The sequence below is a fragment of the Rhinopithecus roxellana genome, chromosome 19 (assembly GCF_007565055.1).
Source record: "Rhinopithecus roxellana isolate Shanxi Qingling chromosome 19, ASM756505v1, whole genome shotgun sequence".
Classification (NCBI taxonomy): Eukaryota; Metazoa; Chordata; class Mammalia; order Primates; family Cercopithecidae; genus Rhinopithecus; species Rhinopithecus roxellana.
The window spans coordinates 14808878-14830949 of NC_044567.1; the positions used below are offsets into that span (position 1 = coordinate 14808878).

The 22072-nt window shown below is 49.8% G+C and overlaps 1 protein-coding gene across 1 annotated transcript in view; it reads right to left on the bottom strand.

Moving 5' to 3' along the window:
- Window positions 1-22072, bottom strand: part of TTC25 (tetratricopeptide repeat domain 25) — a 41059-nt gene that overhangs the window by 9029 nt on the left and 9958 nt on the right. The window contains exons 7-10 of the mRNA XM_010386414.2: window positions 21712-21919; window positions 10414-10500; window positions 8108-8304; window positions 1876-1976 (exon numbers count right to left, since the gene is read on the bottom strand). Coding sequence (XP_010384716.1) covers window positions 1876-1976; window positions 8108-8304; window positions 10414-10500; window positions 21712-21919 — 593 coding nt within the window. The remainder of the gene's footprint in view (window positions 1-1875; window positions 1977-8107; window positions 8305-10413; window positions 10501-21711; window positions 21920-22072) is intronic.

Sequence of the window (22072 nt, forward strand, 5' to 3'; positions counted from 1 at the left end):
GGTCCCAGGCCAGGTCCCACCATGCCTGGCCCTGTCTCTATTTAAAAAAAGAAAAAAAAAAAAGGGCCGGGTGCGGTGGCTCACACCTTTAATCCCAGCACTTTGGGAGGCCGAGGCGGGGGGATCACAAGGTCAGGAGATCGAGACCATGGTGAAACCCCGTCTCTACTAAAAATACAAAAAATTAGCCGGGCGCCGGTGGCGGGCGCCGGTAGTCCCAGCTACTCGGGAGGCTGAGGCAGGAGAATGGCGTGAACCCGGGAGGCGGAGCTTGCAGTGAGCTGAGATCGCGCCACTGCACTCCAGCCTGGGCGACAGAGTGAGACTCCGCCTCAAAAAAAAAAAAAAAAAAAGGCCGGGCATGGTGGCTCACACCAGTAATCCCATCACTTTGGAAGGCTGAGGTGGGCAGATCACCTGAGGTCAGGAGTTTGAGACCAGCCTGGCCAACATGGTGAAACCCCATCTCTACTAAAAATACAAAAATTAGCTGGGCGTGGTGGGGGCGCGCCTGTAATCCCAGCTACTCGGGAGGGCAGGTGAATCGTTTGAACCTGGGAGGCGGAGGTTGCAGTGAGCCGAAATCGCACCATTGCACTCCAGCCTGGGTGACAGGCGAGACTCAGTCTCAAAAAAATAAAATAAAATAAAATTTTTAAAAGCCAAGCATAGTTTACACCCGTAATCCCAGCACATTGGGAGGCTGAAGAAGAGGGTGGATTGCCTGAGCTCAGTTCAAGACATAGTGAGACCTCATCTCTACAAAAAAAACTTTAAAATGAAGCAGGAGGATAACTTGAACCCAGGAGGTCGAGGCTGCAATGAGCCATAATACTGCCACTGCATTCTGACCTGGCCAACAGGAGTGAGACCCTGTCTCAATAATAAATAAATAAATAAATAAAAAATAAGAAAACAGAATGCAACAGGAAATATCATCATGCAGAGTACATAGCAGAGGTAAATAGATTTTGTAAAATTTTTGTTTCTGGGCTGGGCACGGTGGCTCATGCCTGTAATCCCAGCATTTTGAGAGGCCGAGGTGGGCGGATCATGAGGTCAGGAGATCAAGACCATCCTGGCTAACACAGCGAAACCCTGTCTCTACTAAAAATACAAAATATTAGCCAGGCATGGTGACGGGCGCCTGTAGTCCCAACTACTCAGGAGGCTGAGGCAAGAGAATGACCTGAACCCAGGAGGCGGAGCTTGCAGTGAGCCAAGATCATGCCACTGCACTCCAGCCTGGGCGACAGAGCGAGACTCTGTCTCAAAAAAAAATAATAATAATAAGTAAATAAATATAAATAAATAAATAAATAAATAAATAATTTTTTTTCTGATTTTTGTTTTTCAAATAAAACTGTGTCCTGGGTTACTATACAAACTGATGGCAATAGCAGACACTTCAAAGCCATCACCCCATCTAGGGCGTGTCCTACAGTTGGTGGATAATAAACGGCTGTGGGGCCGCACGTAGTCACTCACGCCTGTAATCCCAGCACTTTTGGGAGGCCGAGGCAGGTGGATCACCTGAGGTCAGGAGTTCGAGACCAGCCTGGCCAACATGGAGAAACACTGCCTCTACTAAAAATACAAAAATTAGCCGGGCCTGGTGGCATGCACCTGTAATCCCAGCTACTTGGGAGGTTGAGGCAAGAGAATTGCTTGGACTTGGGAGGTGAAGGTTGCAGTGAGCCAAGATCATGCCATTACACTCCAACCTGGGCAACAGAGCAAGACTCCATCTCAAAAAAAAAAAAAAAAAAAAAAAAGACTGTGGAATGGCCACCCAAGCAGGCCGAGGGGGAACTGAAGGCCTGACCACCCGACCCCACTCCCGACACCCGAAGCCCGGCGGGTGGAAAGGCTCACGCTGATGATGGCCTGCTGCGCCTCATTGTTATGCACAAGCTTCGCTCTCTCCAGGGCCTTCTCAAAATTGTTCACGGCTGACTCGAAGTCTCTCAGCTTCACTGGAGAGCAAGGGGAGAAGGCACAACACAGATAGAGTGTGACTATGTGTGGGGCATCATGGAGCCTCTGGCTGCTCGAGCACTGCCAGGGCCCATCAGAAGCTTGTGTGAGCTGTAGTCCGTCCCAGGCCCCAGGGAAGCATCACTGAGCTGCTCAGCACCATCCCTTCCACCGTGTTCCTGGGCTGTGTCACCACTGAGAACCAGGGCTGAGGAACCTGGGCCTTGGGTTTCAGGTCATTCAAAGGGGTTGGTTAGAGAAGGGGACTGTGGTGCAGTCTAGTGCACACATCATGTGTCTCTAGAGTGGAGGAGAAAACTGCATCCTGCTCCATCTTTAGATTGTTCCGGAAGAGGAAATTCTTTTGTTTTTGTTTTTTTTTTGAGATAGAGTTTCACTCTTGTTGCCCAGGCTGGAGTGCAATGGTGCGATGTTGGCTTACTGCAACCTCTGCCTCCCAGATTCAAGCGATTCTTCTGCCTCAGCCTCCCGAGTAGCTGGGATTACAGGCGTGTGCCACCACACCTGGCTAATTTTTTTTTTTCTTTTTTTTGAGACAGAGTTTCACTCTGGTTGCCCAGGCTGGAGTGCAGTGGTGCGATATCGGCTCACTGCAAGCTCCGCCTCCTGGGTTCACGCCATTCTCCTGCCTCAGCCTCCCGAGTAGCTGGGACTACAGGTGCCCGCCACCATGCCCGGCTAATTTTTTATATTTTTAGTAGAGATGGGGTTTCACCGTATTAGCCAGGATGGTCTCCATCTCCTGACCTTGTGATCCTCCTGCCTCGGTCTCCCAAAGTGCTGGGATTACAGGCGTGAGCCACTGCGCTCAGTCTAATTTTGTTTTTTCAGTAGAGATGGGGTTTTGTCATGTTGATCAGGCTGGTCTCAAACCCTGACCTCAGGTGATCTGCCCGCCTCGGCCTCCCAAAGTGCTGGGATTACAGGTGTGAGCCACCGCTTGGCCAGAAATTCGTATTTTTAAAATGGTCATTCGTTTTTTTCAAAAATGATATGCAGACCAAACAAAGCATGGAGGGCTGGATGCAACCCATAGGCCAGCTGCTGGAACCTCAGCTGTCTCGAGTCCAGGCCCTACTCAGGTACAATCTGAACCCATAGAAAAAGTGGCTCATCTGGGCTCTCTGTGCCAATTAGTGCTGGAGCTGGGACTGAAATGATTAACAGATTGAGTGACTGATTTGAGTCCTCAGAGCTTCATTTCATTTTAAAAAATTAAATACATAGGTCAGGCTGGGCGTGGTGGCTCACACCTGTAATCCCAGCACTTTGGGAGGCCAAGGTGGGCGGATTGCTTGAGGTCAGGAGTTTGAGACCAGTCTGGCCAACATGGTGAAATCCGGTCTCTACAAAAAATACAAAAATTAGCCAAGCATGGTGACGGGCGACTGTAAACCCAGCTACTCAGGAGGCTGAGGCACAAGAATTGCTTGAACCCGGGAGGCAGAGGTTGCAGTGAGCCGAGATTGCGGCATTACACTCCAGCTTGGATGACAGAGCAAGATTGTCTCAAAAAAAAAATTAATTAAAAATGCATACATACATACATACATACACACATACATAGGCCAGGTGCGGTGGCTCAAACCTGTAATCCCAGCACTTTGGGAGGCTAAGACAGGCGGATCACTTGAACCAGGAGTTCAAGACTAGCCTGGGCAACATAGTAAGACCCCATCTCTACCAAAAATACAAAATCAGCTGGGTGTGGGGCCGCATGCATGTAGTCCCAGCTACTTGGGAGGCTGAGATGGGAGGATCCCTTGAGCCCGGAAGGTCAATGTTGCAGTGAGCCCATATTGCACTGCTGCACTCCAGCCTGGGTGACGGAGTGAGACCCTGCCTCAAAAAATATATATAGGCCGGGCGCGGTGGCTCAAGCCTGTAATCCTAGCACTTTGGGAGGCCGAGACGGGCGGATCGCGAGGTCAGGAGATCGAGACCATCCTGGCTAACACGGTGAAACCCTGTCTCTACTAAAAACTACAAAAAACTAGCCGGGCGAGGTGGCGGCGCCTGTAGTCCCAGCTACTCGGGAGGCTGAGGCAGGAGAATGGCGTGAACCCGGGAGGCAGAGCTTGCAGTGAGCTGAGATCCGGCCACAGCACTCCAGCCTGGGTGACAGCGCGAGACTCCGTCTCAAAAAAGAAAAAAAAAAAAAAAAAAATATATATATATATATATATATAATTAAATTAATAGAGACAGGGTCTCACCATGTTGCCCAGCCTGGTCTCGAACTCCTGGCCTCAAGCAATCCTCTACCTTGGCCTCCCAAAGTGCTGGGATTACAGGCATGAACCTCCCCGCCTGGCCAAGAGCTTCATAAAGGAGAAAGTGCTTACCAGCCAAGGTCTTCACAAACCACTGCTTTCTTTTACAATTGAGTATATCCAAGATCTATCCTCCTCCTAAGCACTGCTTTGAGACCCATGGGGAAAATAAGCCCTTGTGCTCGTAAGTCAGACTTTAAAAGGCCATTACAGCCAGTTACGGTGTCTCACGCCTGTAATCCCAGCAATTTGGGAGGCTGAGACAGGCAGATCACAAGGTCAGGAGATCGAGATCAGCCTGGCCAACATGGTGAAAGCCCATCTCTACTGAAAATACAAAAATTAGCCAGGCATAGTGGTAATCCCAGCAATTTGGGAGGCTGAGACAGGCAGATCACAAGGTCAGGAGATCGAGATCAGCCTGGCCAACATGGTGAAAGCCCATCTCTACTGAAAATACAAAAATTAGCCAGGCATAGTGGTGGACGCACGTAATCCCAGCTACTTGGGAGGCTGAGGCAGAAGAATCACTTGAAATTGGAAGGCAGAGGTTGCACTGAGCTGAGATTGCACCACTGCATTCCAGCCTGGGTGAAAGAGTGAAACTCTATCTCACAAATAAATAAATAAAATTAAATAAAAGGCTATTACACTTGGCCAGACACAGTGGCTCACACCTGTAATCCCAGCACTTTGGGAGGCCAAGGTGGGAGCACTGCTTGAGCTCAGGAGTTCCAGAACAGCCTGGGCAACATAGGGAGACCCCGTTTCTACCAAAAAAAAAAAAAAATTTGCCAGGCATGGTGACATGCACCTGTGGTCCCAGCGACTTGGGAGACTGAGGAGACAGAATCACTGGAGCCTGGGAGGTTGAGGCTGCAGTGAGCCATGAATGCACGGATGTGACACTGCACTAAAATCTGGGTGATAAAGCAAGACTCTATCTCAAAAAAGAAAAAAAAAAACGAAGGCTATTACACTTGAAAGGAAATTTAAATGTAATTCTGAAAATATGTGGAGTCACAGTATTCCTTCCAAGACCAGTGGGACTCTGACATTAAAGGTCTGCAGAGGAGTCACATGCTTATTCAAGAGCGTAAATCATTCAGGACTATTCTTTCATTCTTTCTCTTTGTTTCTGTTTTTTTTTTTGAGTGAGGGTCAGGGTCTCGCTCTGTATCCCAGGCTGGAATGCAGTGGTATGATCATGGCTCACTGCAGTCTCAACCTGGGCTCAGGCGATCCTTCCACCTCAGCCTCCCAAATATTTGGGATCACAGGTGCCTGCCACCACACTCAGCTAATTTTTTTTTTTTTTTTCACAGTCGCCTGGACTGGAGTACAGTGGCACAATCTCAGCTCACTGCAACCTCCACCTTCCAGGTTCAAGCAACTCTCCTGCCTCAGCCTCCCAAGTAGCTGGGATTACAGGCGTGTGCCATTATGCCCAGCTAAGTTTTTGGATTTTTAGTAGAGATGGGGTTTCACTATGTTGGCCAGGTTGGTCTTGAACTCCTGACCTTGTGATCTGCCCACCTCGGCCTCCCAAAGTGCTGGGATTACAGGCATGGGCCACCGTGCCTGGCCCTAATTTTTTATTTTTTGTAGAGATGCAGTCTCTTTATGTTGCTTTATTTTTTGTAAAGATGAGATCTCCCTATGTTGCCCAGGCTGGTATCAAACTCCTGGGCTCAACCGATCCTCCCACCTTGGCCTCCCAAAGTGCCAGGATTACAAGTGTGAGCCACTGTGCCCAGGCTAATTTTTTTTTTTTTTTTTTTTTTTTTTTGAGACAGAGTCTCGTTCTTTCACCCAGACTGGAGTGCAGTGGCACAATCTGGGCTCACTGCAACCTCTGCCTCCCGGGTTCAAGCAGTTCTCCTGCCTCAGCCTCCTGAGTACCTGGGACTACAGGTGTGTGCCACCACACCCAGCTAATTTTTGTATTTTTAGTAGAGACAAGGTTTCATCTTGTTGGTCAGACTGGTACCAAACCCCTGACCTCAAGTGATCCACCTGCCTCGGCCTCCCAAAGTGCTGGGATTACATGCGTGAGCCACCACGCCTGGCCCCAGCCTAATTTGTAACTGAATATGTAATTTAAAGTTATCTCAATGTGACAGGAAAATCACTAGACCCTGGGAGGCGGAGGTTGCAATGAGCCAAGATGGTGACACTGCACTCCAGTCTGGGCGACAGAGTGAGACTCCTTCTCAAAAAAATACATAAATAAAGTTCACCGGCTAGTAAGGATAAAGTTCAATGATTTTTAGAAAATTTACAGACTTGAGGCCGGGCCTCCCAAAGTGCTGGGATTACATGCGTGAGCCACTGCGCCTGGCCCCAGCCTAATTTTTAACTGAATATGTAATTTAAAGTTATCTCAATGTGACAGGACAATCACTTGACGCCAGGAGGCAGAGGTTGTAGTGAGCTAAGATTGCGCCACTGCACTCCAGCGTGGGTGACAGAGTGAGTCTGCATCTCAAAAAAAAAAAAGTCCGGGCACAGTGGCTCACGCCTCTAATCCCAGCACTTTGGGAGGCTGGGGCGGGTGGATCATGAGGTCAGGAGATCGAGACCATCCTGGCTAACACAGTGAAACCCCATATCTACTAAAAATACGAAAAAAAAATTAGACGGGCCTAGTGGCGGGCGCCTGTAGTCCCAGCTACTCGGGAGGCAGAGGCAGGAGAACAGCATGAACCCGGGAGGCAGAGCTTGCAGTGAGCCGAGATTGCGCCACTGCACTCCAGCCTGGGTGGCAGAGCGAGACTCCGTCTCAAAACAAACAAACAAACAAAAAAACCGGTTCCCCCATGGGGCTTGGAGAGTCTACTGAACCTCTCTGTGCCTCAGTTTCCCTATCTCTAAAGTGAGGATGATGATAATGCCTACATCATAATGATTCAATACAAGAATGCTGGCTGGGTGTTGTGGCTCATGCCTATAATCCCAGCACTTTGGAAAGCTGAGGCGGATGGATCACCTGATGTCAGGAGTTCGAGAACAGCCTGACCAATGTGGTGAAACCCCATCTCTACTAAAAATACAAAAATTAGCCAGGTGTGGTGGTGTGTGCCTGTAATCCCAGCTACTCTGAAGGCTGAAGCAGGATAATTACTTGAACCCAGGAGGCCGAGGTTGCAGTGAGCCAAGATCATGCCACTGCACTCTAGCCTGGGTAACATAGCGAGACTTCGTCTCAAAAAACAAAACAGGGCCAGGCACGGTGGCTCATGCCTGTAATCCTAGCACTTTGGGAGGCTGAGGCAGTTGGATCACCTGAGGTCAAGAGTTTGAGACCAGCCTAGCCAACATGGTGAAACCCTGTCTCTACTAAAAACACAAAATATTAGCCAGGTATGGTGACAGACGCCTGTAATCCCAGCTACTTGGGAGCCTGAGGCAGGAGAATCACTTGAACCTGGGTGGCGGAGGTTGCAGTGAGCTGAGATCACACCACTGCACTCCATCCTGGGCAACAGCAGCGAAACTCTGTCTCAAAAACAAAACAAAACAAAAAAAAGTACCAAGGCAGAAGGAAAGTGGCTCAACACATGGGCTCTGTTATAAAGACGACAGGCTGTGTGGGTCTGCAGCTGCGCTCCTCAAGGGCAGAGGTAGGCTCAAGGTGCCCCAAGCTCTAACCAAGTTTTGCTTAATGTAGGCACTCACCACGTGCTGGTCAAAATGGAGTGGCTTATCCCCACTCTCAGAACAATCTGGGAAGGAAAAACACTGGGATGGTAAACTCAGTCCACAGGACTCCTACCCCTGGTGTGAGCTGGGCCTGAAGGCTGGGAAAGGTAGGGTGGTCATCTCTGAGCCCATACCTTGTGCCTGGGCCACCAGAACACTGGCATTCAGTTGCCACTCAACGTCCCCTTCCTCCTCGGCACACTGCTGGGACTTCTCGCCGTAATTCTGGGCCTGCCAGGCCTGGTCCAGCTCCAAGTAGCAGCGGCCAATCTCATGGAACAGCCAGGTCTTCTCCAGGGTGGTTTTTGCCAGAGGGATCTTTTCTTCCCACCTGGGGACATGAAGAACAAGGGTCAGCTTCATCCCCCAAAACCATGCACTAGGCCACAGGATGCCAAGGCTTCCTGCTGGGTGGCAGAATAAAACTTGTTCTCCAACTACCAGTTCTTTTAGATACAAGGGTGGAGTTCATAAGCATAATGATATTTTAAGACTACTGAGACTATTTTGGTAACATCTATGGAACGTGGAATTTATTTTTTTTTTTATTTTTTTTTTTGAGACGGAGTCTTGCTCTGTCACCCAGGCTGGAATGCAGTGGCTGGATCTCAGCTCACTGCAAGCTCCTCCTCTCGGGTTCATGCCATTCTCCTGCCTCAGCCTCCCAAGTAGCTGGGACTACAGGCACCCGCCACCTCGCCCGGCTAGTTTTTTGTATTTTTTAGTAGAGACGGGGTTTCACCGTGTTAGCCAGGATGGTCTCGATCTCCTGACCTCGTGATCCACCCATCTCGGCCTCCCAAAGTGCTGGGATTACAGGCTTGAGCCACCGCGCCCAGCGGAATGTGGAATTTAATACAACAGTTGAGGCTGGCGTGGTGGCTCATGTCTCTAGCACTTTGGGATGCTGAAGTGGGCAGATCATCTGAGGTCAGGAGATCGAAACCAGCCTAGCCAACATGGCAAAACCCTCTCTCTACTAAAAATACAAAAATTAGCCAGGCATGGTGGCAGGCGCCTGTAGCCCCAACTACTCAGGAGGCTGAGGCAGAAGAGTAACTTGAACCTGGGAGGTGGAGGTTGCAGTAAGCCAAGACCACACCACTTCACTCCAAGACTGGGTGACAGAGCAAGACCCCATCTCAACACACACACACATACACACAACACAAATAATGTTTAAGAATATTACCGGCCGGGCGCGGTGGCTCAAGCCTGTAATCCCAGCACTTTGGGAGACCGAGACGGGCGGATCACGAGGTCAGGAGATCGAGACCATCCTGGCTAACATGGTGAAACCCCGTCTCTACTAAAAAATACAAAAAACTAGCCGGGCGAGGTGGCGGGTGCCTGTAGTCCCAGCTACTCGGGAGGCTGAGGCAGGAGAATGGCATAAACCCAGGAGGCGGAGCTTGCGATGAGCTGAGATCTGGCCACTGTACTCCAGCCTGGGCAACAGAGCGAGACTCCGTCTCCAAAACAAAAAAAGAATATTACTAAGTATGGTGGCTCATTCCTGTAACCCTAGCACTTTGGGAAGCCAAGGTGGATGGACTGCTTAAGCCAAGGAGTTCGAGCCTGGGCAACACGGCAAAACCCCATCTCTACAAAAAATTACAAAAATTAGCCAGGCACGGTGATGTGTTAGCCAGGATGGTCTCGATCTCCTGACCTCGTGATCTGCCCGTCTCCGCCTCCCAAAGTGCTGGGATTACAGGCGTGAGCCACCGTGCCCGGCCTTTTTTTTTTGGATGGAGTCTCACTCTGTCACCCAGGCTGGAGTGCAATGGTGCAATCTCGGCTCCCTGCAACCTCTGCCTCCCCGGGTTTAAGTGATCCTCCTGCCTCAGCCTCCTGAGCAGCTGGGATTACAGGCATGCACCACCACGCCCAGCTAAATTTTGTATTTTTAGTAGAGACGGGGTTTCACCATGTTGACCAGGATGGTCTCGATCTCTTGACCTCGTGGTCTGCCCACCTCAGCCTCCCAAAGTGCTGGGATTACAGGCGTGAGCCACAGGGCCTAGCCCCGGCCTAGCTTTTTAATAAACTTCCACTCCTCATTCAAATTCTTTCTTCTGAGGAGGCAAGAATTGAGGTTGCTGCAGACCTGTACAGATTGACTGCCAATAACTTGGGATACCTTCCACCGGTAACATATGGTCTAGGCTGGAGTGCAGTAGTGTGATCATGTCTCACTGCAGCCTCAACCTCCCAGGCTCATGTAATCCTCCCACCTCAGCCTCCCAAGTAGCTGGGACCACAGGCACAGGACGGTATGCCCGGCTAATTTTTTTTTTTTTTTTTTTTTTTTTTTTTGTAGAGAGGGAGTCTTCCTATGTTGCCCAGGCTGGATTCTTATCACTGGAAACAAATTTTCATGTTAGGATGAGAAGTTCTAATCATGGAGGTGGGGAAGAGGCAATTCTTGGTCACTCACGTGTCAATGGCTTGCTGGAATTTCCCACCTCTGGCAAAAACTCTGCCAATGTTGTCAAGGGCTCTGGATTTTGCATCAGGAAGGTTACTGTGGGGAAGAAGCAAAATAAGCCATTCACTAGAAATCAGCTCTTCTAGGCACTGTGGAAACAGAACGAAGGCAAAGACAGGAGCCTTGGCCTCAGAAACTCAGGGTTTCAGTTGGAGGGACAATGTCCAGCCTGGCAAGGATGAGACACATTTCATCCATGGACCCAAAACTCCGGCGCTGAGCACGGACTTGGGAAGACAGTCTTCCCTTGGTTTTTAATCACTGCAGCGATGCCTGATTGATTATTCACCCACATTCCATTGTGTCTGATCACCGCAGGGACGCCTACCTTGGTCATTCACCCAAATTCCCTCGATGACAAGTCAATTGCGGGGATGCTTGCTTTGGCTGCTCTCACCCACATTGCAGTCCAGGGCTGCTCCCTACCCGCCTTCTCTGTGTCTCTACCTTTCTCTTTAAACTTACCTCCTTCACTATGGGCAACTTTCTGCCCTCCATTTCCCCATCTTCTCCCTTAGCCTGTGTTCTTAAACACTTAAAACCTCTTCAACTCTTGCCTGACCTAAAATCTAAGCATCTTATTTTCTTCTGCAACACCACTTGGCCCCAATACAAACTCTGTAATGGGGGAATGGAGGGCGGAAAGTTGGCCATAGTGGTTCTAAATAGCCAGAAAACGGCACTTTTGATTCTCCATTTTACAAGACCTGGATGATTTTGTGGAAAAATGGGCAAACGGTCTGAGGTGCCTGACGCCCAGGCATTCTTTTACACGTCGGTCCCTCCCTAGTCTCTGTTCCCAGTGTGACTTATCCCACATCCTCCTTCTTTGCCTCCCGCCTGTCCCTTCAGTCCCAACCCCAAGCATCACTGAGTCTTTCGAATCTTCCTTTTCTACAGACCCATCTGACCTCTCCTCCCCAGGCTGCTCCTCACCAGGTCCCAATTTGTCCTCAGCTTCTGCTCCCCCCCCGTCCCCGCACCCTATAATCCTGTTATCACTTCCCCTCCTCACACCTGGTCCCCCTTACAGTTTCGTTCCACTACTGGCCCTCCCCCACCTGCCCAACAATTTCCTCTTATAAAGGTGGCTAGAGCTAAAGGCATAGTCAAGGTTAATGTTCCTTTTTCTTTATCCCACCTCTCCCAAATCAGTTAGCGTTTAGGCTCTTTTTCATCAAATATAAAAACCCAGCCCAGTTCATGGCTTGCTTAGCAGTAACCCTTAGACGCTTTACTGCCCTAGACCCAGAGGGGCCAGAAGGCCACCTTATTCTTTTTTTTTTTTTGAGACAGAGTCCTGCTCTGTTGCCCAGGCTGGAGTCTGGAGTGCAGTGGCACGATCTTGGCTCACTACAAGCTCCACCTCCCGGGTTCACACCATTCTCCTGCCTCAGCCTCCCAAGTAGCTAGGACTACAGGCACCCACCACCATGCCCAGCTAATTTTTTGTATTTTTAGTAGAGACAGGGTTTCACCGTGTTAGCCAGGATGGTCTCAATCTCCTGACTTCGTGATCCACCTTCCTCAGCCTCCCAAAGTGCTGGGATTACAGGCATGAGCCACCATGCCTGGCCTACACCTTATTCTTTTTTTTTTTTTTTTTTTTTGAGACGGAGTCTGGTTCTGTCGCCCAGTCTGGGGTGCAGTGGCCGGATCTCGGCTCATTGCAAGCTCCACCTCCCGGGTTTACACCATTCTTCTGCCTCAGCCTCCCCAGTAGCTGGGACTACAGGCGCCTGCCACCTCGCCCGGCTAGTTTTTTATATTTTTTAGTAGAGACGGAGTTTCACTGTGTTAGCCAGGATGGTCTCGATCTCCTGACCTCGTGATCTGCCCGTCTCGGCCTCCCAAAGTGCTGGGATTACAGGCTTGAGCCACCGCGCCCGGCCTCACCTTATTCTTAATATTCATTTTATCACCCAGTCAGCTCCTGACATTAGAAAAAAGCTTCAAAAATTGAAATCCGGCCCTCAAACCCTGCAACAGGAATTAATCAACCTCGCCTTCAAGGTGTACAATAATAGAGAGGAGGAAGCCAGGCAACAACACATTTCTGAGTTACAGCTACTTGCCTCCACTGTAAGACAACCCACAACCACATCTCCAGCGTACAAGAACTTCAGAACATACAAGCCACAGCTCCTAGGAGCTCCTTCAAAACATCCTCGGTGGACCTTGCTTCAAATGCCAAAAGCCTGGCCACTGTGCCTCAGAATGCCCACAGCCTGGGATTCCTCCTAAGCCATGTCTGTGCGGGCCCCCACTGGAGGTCGGACTGTCTGACTCACATTGCCGCTGCTCCTAAAGCCCCTGGAGCCCAAACCCAACGTTCCTTGGCTGACTCCTTCCCAGATCTCCTTGGCTTAGCAGCTGAAGACTGACACTGCCCGATCACCTCAGAGGCCCCCTGGACCATCATGGATGCCAAGCTTTGGGTAACTCTTACAGTGGAGGGTAAGTCCATCCCCTTCTTAATCCATACAGAGGCTACCCACTCCACATTACCTTCTTTTCAAGGGCCTATTTCCTTTGCCTCCATAACTTGTGGATATTGACGGCCAGGCTTCTAGACCCCTTAAAACTCCCCAACTCTGGTGCCAACTTGGACAACATTCTTTTACGCACTCCTTTTTAGTTATCCCCACCTGCCCAGCTCCCCTATTAGGTGAAGACATTTTAACTAAATTATCTGCTTCCCTGACTATTCCTAGGCTATAGCCACACCTCATTGCTGCCCTTTTCCCCAGTTCAAAGCCCCTTCACATCCTCCCCTTTATCGCCCCACCTTAATCCACAAGTATAGGACACCTCTACTCCCTCCTTGGCAACCGATCATGCACCCCTTACCATCCCATTAAAACCTAATCACCCTTACCCCACTCAATGCCAATATCCCATCCCACAGCATGCTTTAAAAGGATTAAAGCCTGTTATCACTTGCCTGTTACAGCATGGCCTTTTAAAGCCTGTAAACTCTCCTTACAATTCCCCCGTTTTACCTGTCCAAAAACCTTACAGGTTAGTTCAACAAGTTAGACAAGACTTACAGGTTAGTTCAGGATCTGTGCTTTATCAACCAAATTGTCTTGCCTATCCACCCTGTGGTGCCAAACCCATATACTCTCCTATCCTCAATACCTCCCTCCACAACCCATTATTCTATTCTAGATAAACCTAGCTGACCCCATAGATCCTAAATCCTTTCCCCACTACTCTTTCTGTTCCTCGAAGACAGCTTTAGAGACTGCTCCCCCACGAGCTCTCCCTGACTCATCCCAACTCTTTTCATTACACACAGCCGAAGTGCAGGGCTGTGCAGTCGGAATTCTTTTTTTTTTTTTTTTTTTTTTTTTTTTTTTGAGACGGAGTGTCTTGCTCTGCCGCCAGGCTGGAGTGCAGTGGCCGGCTCTCAGCTCACTGCAAGCTCCGCCTCCCGGGTTCACGCCATTCTCCTGTCTCAGCCTCCCGAGTAGCTGGGACTACAGGCGCCCGCCTCATCGCCCGGCTAGTTTTTTGTATTTTTTAGTAGAGACGGGGTTTCACCGTATTAGCCAGGATGGTCTCGATCTCCTGACCTCATGATCCGCCCGTCTCGGCCTCCCAAAGTGCTGGGATTACAGGCTTGAGCCACCGCGCCCGGCCGGAATTCTTACACAAGGACCAGGACTGCACCCTGTAGCCTTTTTATCTAAACAACTTGACCTTACTGTGTTAGCCTAGCCCTCATGTCTGCGTGCAGTGACTGCCACTGCCTTAATACTTTTAGAGGCCCTCAAAATCACAAACTATGCTCTCTACAGTTCTCATAACTTCCAAAATCTATTTTCTTCCTTACACCTAACACATATACTTTCTGCACCCCCAACACTACCTCTCAGCAAGCTGAACTCATTGCCTTAACTCAGGCCCTCACTCTTGCAAAGGGACTATGTGTCAATATTTACACTAACTCTAAATATGCCTTCCATATCCTGCACCACCATGCTGTTATATGGGCAGAAAGAAATTTCCTCACTACACAAGAGTCCTCCATCATTAATGCCTCCTTAATAAAAACTCTTCTCAAGGCTGCTTTACTTCCAAAAGAAGCTGGAGTCATACACTACAAGGGCCACCAAAAGGCATCAGATCCCATCGCTCAGGGCAACGCTTATGCTGATAAGGTAGCTAAAGAAGCAGCTAGCATTCCAACTTCTGTCCCTCACGGTCAGTTTTTCTCTTTCTCATCGGTCACTCCCACCTACTCTCCCACTGAAACTTCCACCTATCAATCTCTTCCCACACAAGGCAAATGGTTCTTGGATCAAGGAAAATATCTCCTTCCAGCCTCACAGGCCCATTCTATCCTATTGTCATTTCATGACCTCTTTCATGTAAGTTACAAGCTGCTAGCCCACCTCTTAGTACCTAACCTCTCATTTCCTTTCCATTGTGGAAATCTATCCATACAGAAATCACTTCTCAGTGTTCCATCTGCTATTCTACTACTCCTTGGGGATTGTTCAGACCCCCTCCCTTCCCTACACATCAAGCTTGGGGATTTGCCCCCACCCAGGACTGGCAAATTGACTTTACTCACATGCCTCGAGTCAGGAAACTAAAATACCTCTTGGTCTGGGTAGACCCTTTCACTGGATGGGAAGAGGCCTTTCCCACAGGGTCTGAGAAGGCCACTGCAGTCATTTCTTCCCTTCTGTCAGACATAATTCCTCAGTTTGGCCTTCCCACCTCTATACAGTCCGATAATGGACCTGCCTTTATTAGTCAAATCACCCAAGCAGTTTCTCAGGCTCTTGGTATTCAGTGGAAACTTCATACCCCTTACCATCCTCAATCTTCAGGAAAGGTAAAACAGACTAATGGTCTTTTCCCAAAAACTCGCCAATCAAGCAAGTAATTATGCTGAACCCTCTTGGGCACTCTCCAATTGGATGTCCTGGGTCCTCCCAATTACTAGTCCTTTAATACCTATTTTTCTCCTTCTTTTATTTGGCGCTTGTGTCTTCCGTTTAGGTTTTCAATTCATACAAAACTGTATCCAGGCCATCACCAATCATTCTATATGACAAATATTTCTTCTAACAACCCCACAGTATCACACCTTATCACAAAATATTCATTCAGCTTAATCTCTCCCACTCTAGGTTCCCATGCCGCCCCAATCCCGCTTGAAGCAGACCTGAGAAACATCGCCCATTATCTCTCCATACCACCCCCCCAAAATTTTTGCTGCCCCAACACGTCAACACTATTTTATGTTATTTTTCTTATTAATATAAGAAGACAGGAATATCAGGCCTCTGAGCCCAAGCTAAGCCATCATATCCCCTGTGACCTGCACGTATACATCCAGATGGCCTGAAGTAACTGAAGAATCACAAAAGAAGTGAAAATGGCCTTAACTGATGACATTCCACCATTGTGATTTGTTCCTGCCTCACCCTAGCTGATACGATATAGTCTCCCCTTCCCTTAAGAAGGTACTTTGTAATATTCTGCCTCGTGGTTAAGAATGTATTTTATATACCTATCCCAAACCTATAAGAACTAATGATAATCCCACCACCCTTTGCTGACTCTTTGGACTCAGCCCGCCTGCACCCAGGTGAAATAAACAGCCTCGTTGCTAAAATACCTCTTGGTCTGGGTAGACCCTTTCACTGGATGGGAAGAGCCTGTTTGGTGGTCTCTTCACACGGACACGCGTGACATCTCAAAGTGCTGGGATTACAGGCATGAGCCACTGTGCCTGACCTGTGGTTATTTTTGAGAGGAAGACACATTCTTTTTAAAAAAAAAAAAAATTAAAAAATAGCAAGGAACTGCTTTTTTTTAAAAAAATCCTACATATGGGGCCGGGCGCGGTGGCTCAAGCCTGTAATCCCAGCACTTTGGGAGGCCGAGACGGGCGGATCACGAGGTCAGGAGATCGAGACCATCCTGGCTAACACCGTGAAACCCCGTCTCTACTAAAAAATACAAAAAACTAGCCGGGCGAGGTGGCGGGCGCCTGTAGTCCCAGCTACCCCGGAGGCTGAGGCAGGAGAATGGCATAAACCCGGGAGGCGGAGCTTGCAGTGAGCTGAGATCCGGCCACCGCACTCCAGCCTGGGTGACAGAGCAAGACTCCGTCTCAAAAAAAAAAAAAAAAAAAAAATCCTACATATGTACATGAGTATGTAGGTAAATACATTGAAAAGGGGCCAGAGGACACATTCCAACAAGATCATCCTGGGAAGTGACGGGAAGTGGGTTGTGGGGGACAACTTTCAGGTTTTGCTCTCAGTACCACCCAGTTCCGGTTCAAGCCTGCAAGTCTGACATTATAGTACATAAAAACAAAACATGGGCACAATAGCTCATGCCAGTAGTCCCAGCTAGTCAGCAGGGTGAGGCAGGAAGATTGCCTGAGCCCAAGAGTTGGAGGCTGCAGTGAAATACGATTGCACCACTACACTCTAGCCTGGGCAGCAGAGCAATACCCTGTTTCTAAAACAAAGCAAAACAAAACAAAACAAAACACACAAAAAAACCCCACTATTTTCTGGGCCTCAGTGCCTGAGGGCTGAACCGGTTTCCAGGCATGGCATCCAGACCTCCCACTGCCTACAGGCCCTGGTCCCTAGCCCTGCCACACCTGCCTACCTGTGGTTCTCCAAGTCCTCCATCGCTGCCACATCTTTCTGCCCTGCCCAAGCTCCCCTTCTCCCTTCCCCTTGCCCACCTTACTGACCCTGCTGCCTTCCCTGAGGCCCCTGCCAAGTTCCCACCTGCCTCTCTCCTTGGTCCCTGGGCCTCACTGTGCACCTGCTGCTGTCACAGCCCGTCGGAGTGGATCCCCTCTTCTAGAGTGGGTGCTCTGTTCTGGCGAATTGAATGAGTGAATAAGCTGTAATATGTTCATTTTTTATGACAATATATACTAAAAATCATAATAGCAAAAATAAAGCATGTGATCAAATACTTTACAGATTATTCAGAGAAATAAATGAGTGCTGTGGGCACTGAAAAAACCACCTAGACTAGTAAGTGGCTAATCAGCAAGTGGCTGATTAGAATGAGGGAGCCCCTGGAGCACACGGGACTCACAAGGAAGACTGGAGTGAGCCTGGGTGAGGCCCATTAGTGGATGTTAAAAACTAATAGGCTGGGCATGGTGGCTCACCTGAGGCTGTAATCCTAGCACTTTGGGAGGCCAAGGCAGGTGGATCACCTGAGGTCAGGAGTTAGAGACTAGCCTGGCCAATATGGTAAAACCCCACCTCTACTGAAAATACAAAATTAGCCGGGCTGCCGATAATCCCAGCTACTTGGGAGGCTGAGGTAGGAGAATCACTTGAACCAGGGAGGCGGAGGTTGCAGTGAGCTGAGATCACTCCATTGCACTCCAGCCTGGGCAAGAAGAGTGAAACTCTGTCTCAAAAAAAAAGGCCGGGCACGGTGGCTCACGCCTGTAATCCCAGCACTTTGGGGGGCCAAGGCGGGCGGATCACGAGGTTAGGAGATTGAGACCATCCTGGCTAACACGGTGAAACCCTGTCTCTGCTAAAAATACAAAAAATTAGCCGGGCGTGGTGGCGAGCGCCTGTAGTCCCAGCTACTTGGGAGGCTGAGACAGGAGAATGGCGTGAACCCGGGAGGCGGAGCTTGCAGTGAGCCGAGATCGTGCCACTGCACTCCAGCCTGGGCAATGAGCAAGACTCCATCTTAAAAAGAAAAAAAAAAAAGGCCGGGCGCGGTGGCTCAAGCCTGTAATCCCAGCACTTTGGGAGGCCGAGACGGGCGGATCACGAGGTCAGGAGATCGAGACCATCCTGGCTAATACGGTGAAACCCCGTCTCTACTAAAAAATACAAAAAACTAGCCGGGCGACGAGGCGGGCGCCTGTAGTCCCAGCTACTCGGGAGGCTGAGACAGGAGAATGGCTTGAACCCGGGAGGCGGAGCTTGCGATGAGCTGAGATCCGGCCACTGCATTCCAGCCTGGGCAGCAGAGCAAGACTCCGTCTCAAAAAAAAAAAAAAAAAAAAAAAGGAACTGAACTAAAATTAACGAACACCTCTGTTTACTTATTCAGTCACTTAGCACACATTCATTACATGCCCACTGTGTGGCAGGTGCTGGGAATAGCACCTTCCAAAGTCTAACAGGGCAGACAGGCTACCTGTGGAGATGGAGCCCAGGGGAGGGATTTGTACCCCCTGGGGCAGGAGGCAGGCTTTTTTTTTTTTTTTTTTTGAGACGGAGTCTCGCTGTGTCGCCCAGGCTGGAGTGCAGTGGCCGGATCTCAGCTCACTGCAAGCTCCACCTCCCAGGTTCACGCCATTCTCCTGCCTCAGCCTCCCAAGTAGCTGGGACTACAGACACCCGCCACCTCGCCCGGCTAGTTTTTTATATTTTTTAGTAGAGACGGAGTTTCACTGTGTTAGCCAGGATGGTCTCGATCTCCTGACCTCGTGATCTGCCCGTCTCGGCCTCCCAAAGTGCTGGGATTACAGGCTTGAGCCACCGCGCCTGGCCTTTTTTTGTATTTTTAGTAGAGATGAGGTTTCACCATATTAGCCAGGATAGTCTCGATCTCCTGACCTCATGATCTCCCCACCTTGGCCTCCCAAAGTGCTGGAATTACAGGCATGAGCCACCGAGCTTGGCCTAGGAGGCAGGCTTTTCAACCTTTATTGAAATGTTGAAGAATGGGTGGAGGTAGCCTGATAAAGCAAGTGCTGGGGAATAGGAAAGCATTCCTGGGACTGGAGGATATGCACAGAGCTCTGCACTGGCTGGGACCCAGAATGCCTGGGGGCCTTGAGAAAGCCAGGTCAAGAGAGGCCAGGAGAAGTGAAGAAGGGCAACCTGTGTTGAGCAGGGCATTGAAACTTCATCCCAACCACAGGAGTTGCTTTTCAGAGAAAGGCCAGCTGAGCTGTAGGAAGCCCAGGTCAGAGGAAACAGGCAAGAAGTAAGGAGGGTCTGGACTGAGTTGTGGGAGGGAAACAGAGAAAGATGGACAGGACAGGACATGGCCGGTGCTGGGCATGAACAGTGAGGGGGTCAGGCGTGGTGGCTCACGCCTGTCATCCATACCAACCTGAGCAATATAGCAAAAACAGTGAGGTGAGGGAGGTATCTGGGAAGCCTCCGGGCTTCTGGCTTGGGGACTGAGTGGCCAACACTGCTATCCTCACGGATGGGGAACCCTCAAGAAGTAAGTTTGGGAGGAAGATAAGGGATTCCGATTTGGACATGTTAAGTTTAGGATTCTTGTAGGACATCCAGATGGAAATGTCTTAGAATCTGCTGGACACACAGGTCTGAGGCTCAGGAGAGAGGTCTGGAGAGAAGTAAAGATTCCTAACTCATTTGTGCATTGGAGATGACTGGATCCAAGGCACCATATATATACATCATATCTAATCCCCACAATCCCTGTGGGTTAGTATTACTATGCCTTCATTAGAGATGAGGAAACTGAGGAGAGGAGCAACTTAATCAAATCCACACAGCTTCTAAGTGGCAGAGCCAGGGATCAAAGACAGGTCTGTCCCAAAAGCTGTTTTTTTCTAATACAGGATGGCCAATATGGGATATTCCTGCTCAGCACAGTGGAGGCAGGCAAGAAATGAACTGGGAATGGAAAGCATGTGGGGCTTGGATCAGTGAAGATGAAAGGGCAGGAGGCAGGAATGTTCAGGAACGTTTGACCCCAAGGGAAGATTGCTATAAGAGGGCAAGGGTGGGTTTAGAGAGGGCTTGAGGGTCAAGCAAAGGGGCTTGACCTTTAACCTGCAGGCAGTGAGGGGCTCAGGCCCACTTGTGAGCAGGGGAGGGAGAGTTCATAGCATGTGTCTCTGGAGATTTGCAGGAGGAGCTGGAGAGAGACAGCAGAGGCAGGGAAAGCAGCAGGACTCAGGTTGGCTGAGGGCTGGGCGCTGTGAGGGTAAATGGGATGATGGGAGACCAAGGAGGCTCAGACTGGTGAGATGAGTAGAAACCAGGCAGGAGGAAGTCAAGAATGACTCCAGGCCAGGCGCAGTGGCTCACGCCTGTAATCCCAGCACTTTGGGAGGCTGAGGCGGGCAGATCACCTGAGGTCAGGAGTTCGAGACCAGCCTCAACATGGAGAAACCCTGTCTCTACTAAAAATACAAAATTAGCTGGGCATGGTGGTGCATGCCTGTAATCCTAGCTACTTGGGAGCCTGAGGCAGGAGAATTGCTTGAACCTGGAAGGCGGAGGTTGTGGTGAGCCGAGATCGTGCCATTGCACTCCAGCCTGGGTAACAAGAGTGAAACTCTGTCTCAAAAAAAAAAGGACTCCAAAGGGTAGAACCAGGATGCTGAGAAAGCAATGGAACCTCTGCGTGGAAGCCAGCAAGTCTTGAGAAGAGCTCATTTCTGGAGAGCTAGTATTACTACTACTGTGGATACCAGGTACTGTCCTAAGGTCTGTACATGTACTTCTGCATTTCATCCTCCCTTCCACCCTGCAGGGTGCCCAGCTAACAGAGGAGACCCTGAGGCTGAGGGAGCTAAAGTGACTTGTCTCAGGTCTCACGGCTGGGCGGCGCAAGTTCCACAGCCTAGATCTGCCTGACTCCACAGCCCGTGCTCTTGGTCAGCACCAGTTTTACAAGACCCTGCTTGATCTGACCCCTGCCCACTTCCTTCAGTCTCCTCTTGGCCACTCTCCCTGGCAATATGCTGTGCTCTCCAGCCTTAAGTACCCTCCTGTCTCAGGGCCTTTCCATAGGCCCTGTGTGTTTCCCAATGTCATCAAGTCCTCCTGGAATGTATTTCTCACCACACTGGATTCTGTACTTTTCTTCTGTGGCACTTATCACAATTGCAGTTAATTAGCTATGTCCCTTTTTGCTTGACATCTGCAAGGAAATGACCCTTGTGTCTGGTTATTACCGTGTTCCCACACTAGCAGCATCTGGCATGTCTGGGGCTTCATGTGTGCTTGTCATGATGATGTAAGAATATAAACATCCCTAAGAGCCAGATCATTGGGTAGCTTTTTTGGAATTTTGAGCCACTACCCTTTTTGTGGCAAAGAAGCTAACAGCCTAGGTGCCCCCACCCTCAGTCCTGGGCAGGTGGTCCCTGCCTCTGGAAGAATCTACCTCGGGCATGCAGAGCAGAAAATGGGAGTCAAGCCACCAGCAGCCCTGGCAAGGGCCTCGGATAGCCCCAGGTGTCCTTCTCTGTAGGCTCACGCCAGTGGCCTCCCCTAGGGCACTCACTATTCCTTGGCGATCTCCAGGTCCTTTCTGTGGCTCTGCAGGGCTGCCGCCATCTGCCCCAGCTCAATCTGGGCATTCCCTATGCAGCTATACAAGTTTCCAACCAGTTCATCCTTGTTGGGTACCTCTTCCTTATTCCATTCCAGTACCTTCTTCAGCACTTTCTCAGCTTTCTGAAGACTCCCTTCAGCACTGCCGCTTGTGAGCACTGGGAAAGGAAAGGGGTGCTGTGGAGGCCAGGGCAGCCTCCTCTTGGCTGACAGGGTAACTCCTCTTCCTGCAGACACCATCTGCAGGTCAGAGAGACCAGGGACTCAGACACCTGGTTGCTCCTTCCCCACCTGATAAGGCACTGGAGGCA